Here is a 14,449-nt window from a genome sequence, read left to right as displayed (position 1 = left end):
CTGAAGCAGCAACTGATGAAGGTAAAGCGGAAATGTTGAACAAGTTTTTTACCAGCACATTTACCAGAGAATCCATGGATAACATCCCTGAGTTTCAAGACCGTGACTTTGTAACTAGTCTCGATGGCATAGCAATTGATGTAGGCATTGTAAAAGAAAAGTTGTGTGATTTAAATTCTAGCAAAGCTACTGGACCTGATGAGCTCCCCCCCAGAGTGTTGAAGGAAGCTGCTGCTGAAATAAGCATACCTCTGTCTATAATTTTTAAGAAGTCATTAAGCGAGGGTAGACTACCCCCAGACTGGAAAGTAGCAACTATTATCCCAATTTTCAAGAAAGGAAACAAATCTTCACCGTGTAATTACCGTCCTGTAAGTTTAACATCTGTTGTTCCAAAGTTTTCGAATCTATTATTCATGAGGGAATGTTAGAGCATTTGTTTAACAACAATTTGATGTCACCATGTCAACACGGATTCCTCCCTCGCAAGTCTTGTATGACACAGTTACTGTGTGCACTTGATGATTGGACAGAGACTTTGGACAGTGGTAATTCAGTAGATGTTTTGTACCTTGACTTTAAGAAGGCTTTTGACTCTGTTCCCCATGAAAGGTTGCTCAAAATGATTTATGCATATGGTTTTAGAGGTGATCTGTTTAATTGGATACAAGACTTTTTGAAAGGACGCAGACAAAGAGTTTCTGTGAATGGGTCAATGTCTGGTTGGAGTGATGTAATAAGTGGAATACCTCAAGGATCAGTCTTGGGTCCTCTTTTCTTTGCAATTTTCATCAATGATCTGCCATCATTATTAAGGAATAAAGTTCTTTTATTTGCAGATGACACAAAAATATATTCCAGCATTAGTCGTGCTAACCCAATATCCTCCCTGCAAGATGATATTAATGCTTGCATTGAATGGTCAGCAATGTGGAAGTTGCCTTTCAACATTTCTAAATGTAAAATACTACATATAGGTCAGTTTAATCCAAGATATTGTTATAAGATGGATGGGATGGACATTGTTAAGGTAAATGAGGAAAAGGATTTGGGGGTGTTGATTGATTCCAATCTCAAGTTTCATAGTCAGTGTTCGGCAGTGGTTAATAAGGCTAATAGACTTATTAGCATTATTAAACAGACCTTTTCGGATATTTCTGTAGATTCATTTACATGTTTATACAAATCAATAGTACGTCCTATTTTAGAATATGGTAACTTGGTTTGGGGACCTTACTATAAAACAGACATCCAAAAAGTAGAAAAAATCCAATGGAAAGCAACTAGAATGATCAAATCTATAAGAAATCTTGACTACGAGGAACGATTGAAAGTACTTAACTTGCCATCATTACATTATAGACGTTATAGAGGTGACATGATTGCTGTCTACAATATGCTACATGATAAGTATGATATAGACCATTCTGATTTTTTTGCTTTTTCACCCATTACCCATACCAGAGGTCATACATTTAAGCTATTTAAATATTTTTCAAGAACAGATGCCAGGAAATATTTTTTTACAAGAAGAGTTGTTGAACCATGGAATAATTTACCCCAAGAAGTAGCATGTGCAGCATCAGTTGATGATTTTAAGAAATTGATTGACCAATATTCATCTAACACTATGTATAAATGTATGTAATTAGTCTACTTGTACTTTTTTACCTGTTGATCAGGTGTAACAGGCTGTTTAGCCTTATAAATTACCTGTAATAAATAATAATAATAATAATAATAATAATTAGCACTACACCATGCAAGAAGTGGGTGATAGCAATTACAAGATGCTTAGCTACTTGCAACTAGCTTTTCGTCGATGATAATATAAAAACAATGCAAAACATGTAAAAGGGGGCGGGCTCATGATGGCCCAATATTCACATTTGTTCAGAATATGATTGTCTACCCCTGTGCCAAATTTGGTGCTTTTATCACAAAATGCACAATTGTTATGCTATGCCACCTCACTAAAAGTACGTCACTGTATTTATACACTCAGGATGTAGAACCAGTAAGACTGGTTTTACAAGTTACTATAATTAGTTTTACAAAAATCAGTGTACATGAATAAACATGCTTTCCTAGGTGTTAAATACCTAAACGAGCATTATTACTATTCAACAGTTACTAGTTCTCTTAGTCTATCACATTGGGATAAATGCCACTGAAATACAAACGCATGCTAATTAAACAATTTTACGCATATTTTATTTGTTTCAGTAAGCAATGAAAGAAGACTAGAATTACCAATGGATTTGCTTCTTAATAGAGCACAAGAATATTTTTGTTTCATTTCTGTACTATTAAGCAAACATGAGTTTTGTGTGTTTGTTTATGTTGTGGTAAAACATAATGTAATTGCTGTTTCTAAGTTTGAACAACCTTCTTGCTTAATGGCATGTGTGTATTTAGGCAAAAAAACCCTATGTATTGATGAATGCCCCCCATGGTGAATAGAATGACACAAGTCCCAACTCCATAGCCCATTGCACTCAAAGCCTATGATTGATTAAATAGGTGCCTGTAATATTTTTCCATAATATACATGTAGGCACCGTATAAATCGATTGTTTTGCTCTCCTTGTTGCCTATCACTGTAGCTCTGAAAACACTTACCAGGTATGGCTGAAACTTCAACAGCTCATTGGTTTTTCCCTCTAGACAGTAAAAAAAGTGACAAATGAAAATCCAAAAGAAATTGGATTTTTGCTGAGCTGGTCACAATTAACATTGCTACACTATTTTAAAGGTTGTATGTGGAGACCCACAGAATATCGCAGAAATTTTAAATATGTGGTAAGGAAAAATTATTTATTATTTCAGATTGATCAGATGATTTTCAGAAACAATAGATAATTGTATTCTTTCACCATTGGGCTGTACAACGTTATTGATTTTTTATCATGCAGTTGTGTACTTGTTTACTATAAATACATATCTCCTATGAGTTCATTTAATTTTTAATGTAAATAGAATTACTTACATGTTGCTCTGTGTATATAGGAGTAACACGCTGGGAGAGTGTGATGTGTAACAATACTTCTATATATATTGTACAGTTATAGAATTACATACACCTCATTATGTATTTACAGACTGTGTTTCTGTGTGCTTACTAAGAGATTAGTACATACAATGGAACCTCAGTTATCTGAACCCCTTGAGACCAGGGGTGGTTCATAAGTCTAAAAGTCCATATCTCTGAAACTGTACAAAAAAACCTTAAAAATAATAGTATTAAAACATTTTTTTTAAATTCAGTATTATCAACTGCCCTAATAGAACAGTCACTACTCTAATAGAGCAGTAATTTCCGTAGTTTGGTAATCTTCATATTCATTCATTTTGCCCCCATATATTCATTCACCCATTGTGCTGGTATATGCTGTAAGTGGTGATGGTGACAAGACATGATGTTCAATCACATAATTTATATACATGTGCTTTAAAACTTCATAATCATAAACAACATAATAATACACTTTAATATTTCACACAAGGGTTTTTTCATTAAAATGTAATTAGAAAATCTGTCAGATGGTTTGCAGTTAAATACATTAAATAAAGAAGAGAAATATTGACACCATGGTTTCTAGACTTTTCAAAAGAGTTTGACAAGCTCCCCGACGTATTACATACAATAAATAATATTACTGCTTCTCAAGTTAGTCAACTATGGATTGTGCCCAATATGCTCTAGCTATGTACAGTACCTATATACATCAAGTACATGGCCACAAATTAGCATAAAGTAGTGGTAGTAGTAGTAGTAGTAGTAGTAGTAGTAGTAGTAGTAGTAGTAGTAGTAGTAGTAGTAGTAGTAGTAGTAGTAGTAGTAGTAGTAGTAGTAGTAGTAGTAGTAGTAGTAGTAGTAGTAGTAGTAGTAGTAGTAGTAGTAGTAGTAGTAGTAGTAGTAGTAGTAGTAGTAGTAGTAGTAGTAGTAGTAGTAGTAGTAGTAGTAGTAGTAGTAGTAGTAGTAGTAGTACTACTACTACTACTCCAGTAATGGTAGTAGTAGTAGTAGTAGTAGTAGTAGTAGTAGTAGTAGTAGTAGTAGTAGTAGTAGTAGTAGTAGTAGTAGTAGTAGTAGTAGTAGTAGTACTACTACTACTACTTTTTCATTGAACAATAATGACACACATGTACAATAGTACAGAATAATATTGGTAATACAGGCATACGCTTAAGTATAACCAAAGTTAATAGATGTTAAGATATTAACAGTCCCAAGAATAGCTGCCTTTTGGAGGTTATTAAACAATGTTTCGTTATAGTCAGGTATTTGCTTCAAATGAGTTTGTTGGTTAGCTGATACTACACCAGAATGGCCAATCACAACAGGAACAAGATCAACAGGTTGACCATAACTACTACTACTACTACTACTACTACTACTACTACTACTACTACTACTACTACTACTTTTCATTAAAAGAATTACATGTACACACAATTGTACAGAGAAAGAACAGAATCATGTACAAGTACATAAGATAATGTTCATTAAATCACAGTTGTACACCGTAAGACATGAACAGTTCCAATTATGGCTGCCTTTTGAATGGTACAAAATAAATTGTTAGAAAAGTCTGGGATACGACGAAGGTGAGTAATACAGTTAGAAGATACAACACCTGTACATCCAACCACCACAGGGATAATTATCACCGGCATTCTGTACATCATGTGATAATCATGTGCCAATGATTGATACTTCTGTAACTTTTCTTGCTCCTTAGAGGGCACATTTACATCAGCTGGACAAGAAACTTCAATGAAGTAGATCTTCTTAAGGTTATAGTCAAATAAAACAATATCTGGACGATTACTCAGGTGGTGACTGGCAGACTGTAAGCTAAAATCCCACAGGATCTTCACTGCCGATGATTCAACCACAGCAGGGGGTCTATGAGTGAACCAACACGAGGAACCAGGTAAAAATCCATGCAGCCTCATCAAATGCCAATGCACCACTCCAGCTACTAAGTTATGACGATATAAATAAGCAGTGGCAGCCAATGATGGACAAGCTGCCAACAAATGAACAATAGATTCTTCATGCTCTCCACACAATCTACACATTATAGAAGGAATGCTCATCTTCATAATCTTAACCTGAAGAACTCTGGTGGTGATGGCCTGATTCTGAATGGCAAGTATTGTAGACTCCGACTCTGAGTGAACATGGCTTTTCAGCCAGCACACACTTCTAGTCTTGTCAATTGAATTCTTGTTTAAAAGTGCATAATACTGACCATGAAGAGGTTTGTCGATGATAGAGGACATTAGCCGGCTAAACTGACAGTCATGAATCAAAGACTTCAGTGAAGAGAACAAGATGTTTTGGAAGTCTGATGTAATAAATAGAGATGCACAGTATTCCCTGGCCCTGAACAACACAGAACTCCGCCTTGGCAAATCACTGTCAATCTCACAGCACAATAAGACCAGAGGGTCAGAAGAAACAGAGAGATGATGAGCAAGTGAGACTAACTTTCTGTTATACAAGTTCTCAATGTTCACCAACCCAACACCTCCAGCAGAGCGAGGCAAATAAATACGCTCAATAGCACTACGAGGATGATGATTGTTAGTGGCTGATAGGATCCTCCTTGTGCTAACATCAAATTGCTGGATCTCTTTCTTAGTCCAGGGAACAATTCCAAAGCCAAAGGACAAGAGTGGGACACAAAATGAGTTTGTAGCTCTTGTCTTACGAGGTCCACTGAGCAATGAGCTCCATACTAGCTTCAATCGATGGTTATATAAATCAGTAAGCATCTCCTTACTCTTGACACAATCTAGTCCATCAGATTCATAAAAACCCAGGTACTTGTATGACTCACCAACACCCAGTACACGTATAGAGCAAGCGTCTGATAGGGCAAGCGTATAGAGCAAGCTCATCTTCACGTATAGAGCAAGCGTATAGGGCAAGCGTATAGGGCAAGCGTATAGGGCAAGCGTATAGAGTGTATAGAGCAAGCGTATAGAGCAATATAGAGCAAGCGTATAGAGCAAGCGTATAGAGCAAGCTCATCTTCACGTATAGAGCAAGCGTATAGGGCAAGCGTATAGGGCAAGCGTATAGGGCAAGCGTATAGAGTGTATAGAGCAAGCGTATAGAGCAATATAGAGCAAGCGTATAGAGCAAGCGTATAGAGCAAGCGTATAGGGCAAGCGTATAGGGCAAGCTCATCTTCACGTATAGAGCAAGCGTCTACTACTACTACTACTACTACTACTACTACTACTACTACTACTACTACTACTACTACTACTACTACTACTACTACTACTACTACTACTACTACTACTACTACTACTACTACTACTACTACTACTACTACTACTACTACTACTACTACTACTACTACTACTACTACTACTACTACTACTACTACTACTACTACTACTACTACTACTACTACTACTACTACTACTACTACTACTACTACTACTACTACTACTACTACTACTACTACTACTACTACTACTACTACTACTACTACTACTACTACTACTACTACTACTACTACTACTACTACTACTACTACTACTACTACTACTACTACTACTACTACTACTACTACTACTACTACTACTACTACTACTACTACTACTACTACTACTACTACTACTACTACTACTACTACTACTACTACTACTACTACTACTACTACTACTACTACTACTACTACTACTACTACTACTACTACTACTACTACTACTACTACTACTACTACTACTACTACTACTACTACTACTACTACTACTACTACTACTACTACTACTACTACTACTACTACTACTACTACTACTACTACTACTACTACTACTACTACTACTACTACTACTACTACTACTACTACTACTACTACTACTACTACTACTACTACTACTACTACTACTACTACTACTACTACTACTACTACTACTACTACTACTACTACTACTACTACTACTACTACTACTACTACTACTACTACTACTACTACTACTACTACTACTACTACTACTACTACTACTACTACTACTACTACTACTACTACTACTACTACTACTACTACTACTACTACTACTACTACTACTACTACTACTACTACTACTACTACTACTACTACTACTACTACTACTACTACTACTACTACTACTACTACTACTACTACTACTACTACTACTACTACTACTACTACTACTACTACTACTACTACTACTACTACTACTACTACTACTACTACTACTACTACTACTACTACTACTACTACTACTACTACTACTACTACTACTACTACTACTACTACTACTACTACTACTACTACTACTACTACTACTACTACTACTACTACTACTACTACTACTACTACTACTACTACTACTACTACTACTACTACTACTACTACTACTACTACTACTACTACTACTACTACTACTACTACTACTACTACTACTACTACTACTACTACTACTACTACTACTACTACTACTACTACTACTACTACTACTACTACTACTACTACTACTACTACTACTACTACTACTACTACTACTACTACTACTACTACTACTACTACTACTACTACTACTACTACTACTACTACTACTACTACTACTACTACTACTACTACTACTACTACTACTACTACTACTACTACTACTACTACTACTACTACTACTACTACTACTACTACTACTACTACTACTACTACTACTACTACTACTACTACTACTCCAGTAATGGAGTAGTAGTAGTACTGGCAGTGGTAGTGGTAGTACCACTGGCAATGGTTGGTACTCTCACCAACCATTGCTAGTGGTACTACTATTACCACTGGCAATGGTTGATGAGAGTACCAATAATTGGTACTCTCACCAAGCATTGCCAGTGGTTGAGAATGCCAGCATCAAGATGTTGTGGGACTTTGATATCATCACCGTGTCCCACATCCCGAGCAATCGTCCAGACCTGGTAGTGTTTTTGAAGGAGACTCCAGAGAAGATTTTATTAATAGAGGTCTCTTGCCCGGCTGACATTAATGTACTGGATAAAGAAAATGAGAAGATCACAAAATATCAAAGATTAGCTGGAGAGATGTCAAGAACTTACTGTCAGCCGGCAGTGATTATTCCTGTTGTGTTTGGAGTGTCTGGTAGTAGTAGTAGTAGTAGTAGTAGTAGTAGTAGTAGTGGTGGTGGTAGTGTCACAATTTGAATTTTACTGCTCACTGACAGATCTCTCAACAGCAAATATGTGACCGGATTTGCAAAAAGGGGTCATCCACACTCATCCAATTCTACGAACTTCAAAGACCATATCTTAGTGTTTAAGAAACATGTAAAGCTTAAAGTTTCTCCATCCACAAATAAGCTATACAATATTATGTTGGTGCTCACTACTGACTTTAGTTAGTTTGAAGTCAATAGCCTACTCCAATCTGACGTTATGAGTTGTCAACATTGGTGTGTGTGGAATGAATCAAATATCAAAACATGAAGTATGTTTCAGTGTTCCCATTATGCTTGTATTATTCTCCTATCCTTCTCACAGGTCCCTAGTGGGATAGCATTCACAGAATAGGCTAGCAATAAATCTAACAATAATCTTGGGACATTTAATCAGTGAATGTTTTATTAGAGTATTTAACTACAATTAAAATGACTGCTGTATTCGGGAGTATCATTCTTCTTCAATGGAATTAAGCTCCACAATTTGAAATATCCACCTAATATGCTAGCATTATGCTGGCATAGCACTCCAGCCTATTATGCTTTAATTATGCTCACTATTTGACGCAGGCCTAGAAGACCCCCTTTGCAAATCCATGCAGTCACATGTGTGACCAGCTGAGCAAAAACTTGAATAGTTTGCAATTTCCTTTTATACGAGATCTTAGTTTTCTTTAGAGAAACACCAACTATAGCAATATACAGCAGGAACAGCAAAGCAATTGATTGTCCAATTATACTATACTGAAAATAAATTGTAGGCAATCACAAGTGCTATAGTCTATTGAGTTTGGGCTTGTCATTTTAAATTGGCATCAAATGATCAAGGCACAGCTTTTAGCCAGCATGCTTACAAGTAAGAAGGCTGTTCAAGTTTAGAAATGCATGGTGATGATAAAGTGCAGGAGTGCATATTTTTACTATTATGAACTCTTGGTTACATTTTTACCAATATGTAAACAAACACATGTAATTTAACTCACATTTGCCTAATAGTAGACATAAAACATGTACAGGTACTCACAAACAGGCAAATCATATAAGTTATATTCAAGTCTTGTCACTGTTCAGAAAGCAATCAAAATGTGATAAAACATTTTTAGTACATCCAATGTATTTCAATGTGGTTAATTTAAAGTGGTTTTTTATTGCAAATACAAAATATCTTCTATATACAAATACAAATCGTGCAGTTGTTATTGTGAAAAAGCAAAAGCCTTAATTATTGTGCAGAAAACAGCTATTTGGAGTCAGAGTAATGCAATCTAATCCATAAAAGATATTATACAACAAATGTACTGCAAATGTTCAGTAACAATTCTCAAATATCACTTTCTTCCAGCAGTTCCCTACAACAATAACACAACAGCTATTATTAATATACACTAGCAATGGTGTACAAACTGTTCAAACCACTTGACATGCTTAGCAAACAGGTCAACAGGAATTAATCTTGCTTTATGATCATTATTTACTTAATTGAGAAATGCAACAGTTGTATAATATAGCTATAGGCTGTTATTATAAAGTGCAAACTATTCTTGGTATGTGGCATGAGCATTTATTAGGGTAATGACAACCTAGTCTTATTATAACAGTCTGTTCCTGAGAATAATTGATATCAAACTCTTGAACATAAGTCAGGCCTTGATTGTTGGGTAATAAATCAGATTTTTCTGCCCTTGGGATGTAAATTACCAGTGAGAAGGTAAATTTATAAAAAATTCTCTGGTTAATACCGATGATCATATCTTTGGAATGAAATACCATGGCCACTCTGTAGTTGCCTGAAAACACAATTGCATCAAGGGCAACAATTTAAAAAAACATTATTCACTGGCAACTCAAACACAGCATAATTCATACACAAATACTGATTGTATTTATTCCGTCTATATCTAGGTGTTGGAACTAATAGTCCAAAATTTCTACCTTGGCTCAAATAAAAACAGACCACAGCCCCCAATAGTGAATAACATTAGAGTCATTTATAGATTTTAGGTTCGTTTTGTCTTGTTATAGGGAGTATTTTTAAAATAGTTGTTCCAATACTGAATAAAGATGGGGTTAGAATAGGTAGTATTGGAACAATATTTTTGCTGTGAAAATTGATCTTATTGCAATAAAAATTAAAATCCTAACCCTCAGGAACAACACCTAATTTATTATGTTCAAATAATTGAAGTTCAAAACTCAGAAAATGTGTGTGGGTTTGATACAAGCTTAGTCTGCTATGCTCAAATTGTGTGGGATTGGCACAAGCCTGATTAATCATGACACCAAGATGGAGATTGTTTTATTAGCAAGAGCATCAGTATTGGAAATACTTGCAGTAAATAATTTTCTCACTGAAAAAGACAACAAACCATATTGAAAGTGTGCAATTTTTTCTTTCACACTGTTGAAATAAGACTAATGTATTCTAATAGAGCAGTCACTGCCATATGTGCTCTAATAAAACAAACAGTTCTTGAGCATAATAAATTATACTTAATTTTTGAGTAATGTTTGAAAAAAGCATAACTGGTTCAAGCCTAGTTTAATCAAAATGAGACATATGTAGGCCTGTGTCAAATATTTGCTTAAATGTATTGTGCATAGCTCCTTAGATTGATATTCTCTAATAGAACAGTCACTTTGCAGTGTTACAAAGCATTCACTGATTGTAATGTTCCAAGATAATTCTAAGAAATGCTGTTACCCAGGAGCATAATAAAAACATAATGGGAACACTGAAGAGTATAATAGGTGAAAATTGTGGGAATTCCTGAAAGCATTTTGGGCTGAGTATATTTGATTCAGGCCTATACGTATGGAAATAATTATGTGCATGGGCTATACAGTAACTGAGACTGAGTTACAATTAGGATTATATTCTTTTGCAACCTAGTCTCATTTCTGTGTAGACAATAAGGTGAAGCGTAATTGCCTTAAACACCATTTTTAAATTGCATACATAAATCACAAGGATAGAAGAAGTCAGAAAATTTAGTAGGTTTGTTGCTTTCACCTCCACGGATATGGAGTATCAATTTTGCCAACATGATCCAACAATTAACGGGTTGGTATATAAAGCATTGAGCAAACTGTTAGCATAAAACATGCAGTTCTTGTAAATGGATACCAACTAAACTTGGAACATCTTTTATAAAAAAGATAGAAATGTTCACACACAAGTAAAAGATTAGCACTGCAGAGTATACAATTTTCTTGCTATAGATAGTGGTATCAGAAAATGAGATACCTTTATAGAACAGCCATTACATTGAGATCCTCTGTAACAAAACAATTACACATTCCAATAAACATTTCTTAATGCTGAGCAAATTTAGCACCACTTACGCAGCTGAGAAAAATTTCTGGAAAGAAAATAGGAGAAAATAGCAAAATACATAGGCTCAGCTCTACCAAAAATTATTGGTAACTGGCTGGTACAAGACCACTGTTACTGCCAAATCTTTTAAAGGGACAGTACACCAAGCCTAATTTCATATCTCTTAAAATATGTTCATGACATAATGACTTGTTGCATTCTATTGCATCATGCCACTAAACGACAAACTTGCAGTGATCCCAGTAGCGATCTTCTAATGAGTCTTCTAACAGAATAATTGTAAACAAAGCGATAGTACTGGCCATAGGCGGTGGAGACAGGGGGCCATAGCAATTGGCGGAGAGCAGCTATTGTCAGCAGGCCGTGACCTTTTTTTTGATCTTCAACTTACAGTTGGCCCGGCCCCCTCACTGTTTGGCCTGCTCCACCGCCCCTGGTACTGGTATAAATTTATGCTGTTTCACTCTCCTCTGCAGTTCACATCGCTGTTCGGTAGCAAAAAGATCGTTCTATAAAGCCGACTCGGTATTAAACTGTGAACTACGAACAGCCGCATCAGCCAGGCTCCAGCAGCTGGTACAAACTTGTAATGTTGTCAGGATTGCAGTACTGACAAGAAATTGTAGTAAACAAGCGTGTTGAGTTAATTAACAGTCTACAATGGGCTATTTATTTATTTATTTATGATTACTGGGCAGTCGGCACAGCTGGTGTGCCCAGGGAAAAAAAGGAATCACAGTATTAGGTACAATTATATACTAACTAATGTGGTGTTGATTGTTTGTAAAGTGTGATATCAAGTTAGTTGTAAACTCAACAAAGTTTGTCATCTCTATAATAAATACAGGCAGTTCATATAGTGCTCAAATGCTGTCCTTGTGGCTACATTTCCAAGCACTAGGTGCCATTGCACTACTTTTGAGCATCCAGGCCAGCGTTGAAACCTGGTCGGGTCATCCGGGTCACATTATCTCTGGGTCATCCAGGTACAACCCGGTTTACAAATTATCCGGCCGGATTGGATCACGTGAGAAACAAAATTGTTCATTTGACGACGTGGAAACTTATAAACGCTAGTCGCGTAGCTCTTTCGTGAGCCATGCCCACTTATCGCTTTACAAACATGTGTTCAGCCACGCCTATTCATTAGTAGGTGCAGTCTGTAACACGAAACTGTGTTCGTTGCTGTCTGCAACCTTACTTGGAGCCACGCCCACTAATCAATTATTGTACGAGTTGTATATAGTCTTGCAGCAGGATAAGTACTTCTGTGGGTCACACCCAATTTAATATATCAAATTGTAATATTAAGTATGCACAAAGCCACACCCAATTGCTGTCTGTAAACTCACAGTAGCTACGTGGAACCAGACTCACTGACTGATTTTAAATTATAAACTTACCGGCTTAGTTATCACATAACTACTCTTTTACTGAACACGAATCGAACACTCAAAATGCCGTCTTGCTCGCTCAAGACTACCCAAAACATTGTTCTTATCGCACGCCTCGGCTTTAATTAATCCGGGTCACATCCGGGTCAAATCCGGATTGCTATCCGGGTCAGTGGGTCATTCGGGTCACTACTGCAGTAGTGACCCGGTTTCAATGCTGATTCAGGCTGTGTTCAATCTTCTACTTGGCTTAAATAATCTTTTAGATATTTAATTCCACAACAAGATGATTCCAAGTCATTGTAGAAGGCTGTTTCAAATGGTACGGTCGTACCGTTTAAGTAGGGATCGTGGTGAATGCTTCGCGCGCTGCCCAAAATTCCGCCTTTAAAAATCATCCTACAGACATTGTATGCGGTGAAAACCACCTTTACGGAATAGTACTAGTCCATATAATACAAAAAACAGCATAAAGTACAACAAAACACTTACAGGTGGCTGGATATAATTTTTTAAAAAGGAAGTGGTTACTGAACTGAAAGTTTTTTTTTATTATTTTTATTATTAATGCTTTACAGCACAAGTGCTGAAGGTCTGTAGAGCACCTGGTCCTACAGCCCGCTCAAAGACTTTAGCTACTTAAGGTGTGTTTGAAAAGTTGGAGAAAGGAGAAAAAATCCATGACTGGACCTAGGTAGCCTCGAACCTGCAGCCATCCGATTTACGCTCGAACACTTACAAGAGTCTACCAGGTGGTCAGGATGTTTTCTCCTTGTTATTTTCATGTAACTATATCCATAGGAATTGTTGGTTCAATAAGCCGGACTCGGTCAGTAAAACTTAGACAAAAAAAGGTCACTAAACAAAATAAACCCCACAAAACTCAACCTGGGCTTGAACCCTGGACTATTGGAACTGTAGACAGTGGGCTTACCACTGTTAGCTACCCACTACCCTTACTTTTCTACCTTATAAATGCTACTCATGTAGTAGTCTCACTATATATACACTATAGATGCATTAGAAGAACGTAACGTAAAGGTGAAGAAGAAACCAAAGCTGAACCCGAGCCTAATCCTAACGCTAATTCTACTTTTCGCGTCCCTACCTCGGGGAAGCTACTAGATGCGTTCCCTAAAGTCCAATGCTTGGGGAAACTACTAGATGCGAAAATTAAAAAAAAAAACTTTCAGTTCAGTAACCACTACCTTTTAAAAAATCGCTAAAAACTCCAATTTTAGTATCACTGCCTTACTCACTGACCACAGTCGCAAGCATAGAACCCAAACAAAGCAGCGCACGGTCACCATTTTACGCTACAACAACAAACTCACTGGTAGGATGTGCCTTTTGGGGTTCCGACGAGTGTACGCCCTGTGCGCCTTATCTTTTCTTTTATCTTCAATCAGGCTGCTTGTCTTCTTCTTCATCCATATTGAGGCATTAATTTTCCATATCAACACTTTCTTTAAGCAGCATAATAAAACTT

The 14,449-nt window shown here is 36.5% G+C and overlaps 2 protein-coding genes across 2 annotated transcripts in view; one reads left to right on the top strand and one right to left on the bottom strand.

The window, feature by feature from the left end:
* LOC136253309 (uncharacterized) overlaps positions 1-14,449 on the top strand; it is a 154,225-nt gene that overhangs the window by 98,606 nt on the left and 41,170 nt on the right. The gene's annotated exons all lie outside the window — the stretch shown is intronic.
* Positions 9,360-14,449, bottom strand: part of LOC136253308 (mucolipin-3-like) — an 86,931-nt gene continuing 81,841 nt past the window's right edge. The window contains exon 11 of the mRNA XM_066045950.1: positions 9,360-9,581. Within this exon, the coding sequence (XP_065902022.1) occupies positions 9,554-9,581 (28 nt within the window). The 3' untranslated portion in view covers positions 9,360-9,553. The remainder of the gene's footprint in view (positions 9,582-14,449) is intronic.

Source organism: Dysidea avara, chromosome 4, assembly GCF_963678975.1.
Source record: "Dysidea avara chromosome 4, odDysAvar1.4, whole genome shotgun sequence".
NCBI classification, from domain to species: Eukaryota; Metazoa; Porifera; class Demospongiae; order Dictyoceratida; family Dysideidae; genus Dysidea; species Dysidea avara.
The sequence above is the reverse complement of the archived record's forward strand: the minus strand, read 5'-3'. Positions and strand labels throughout refer to the sequence as shown.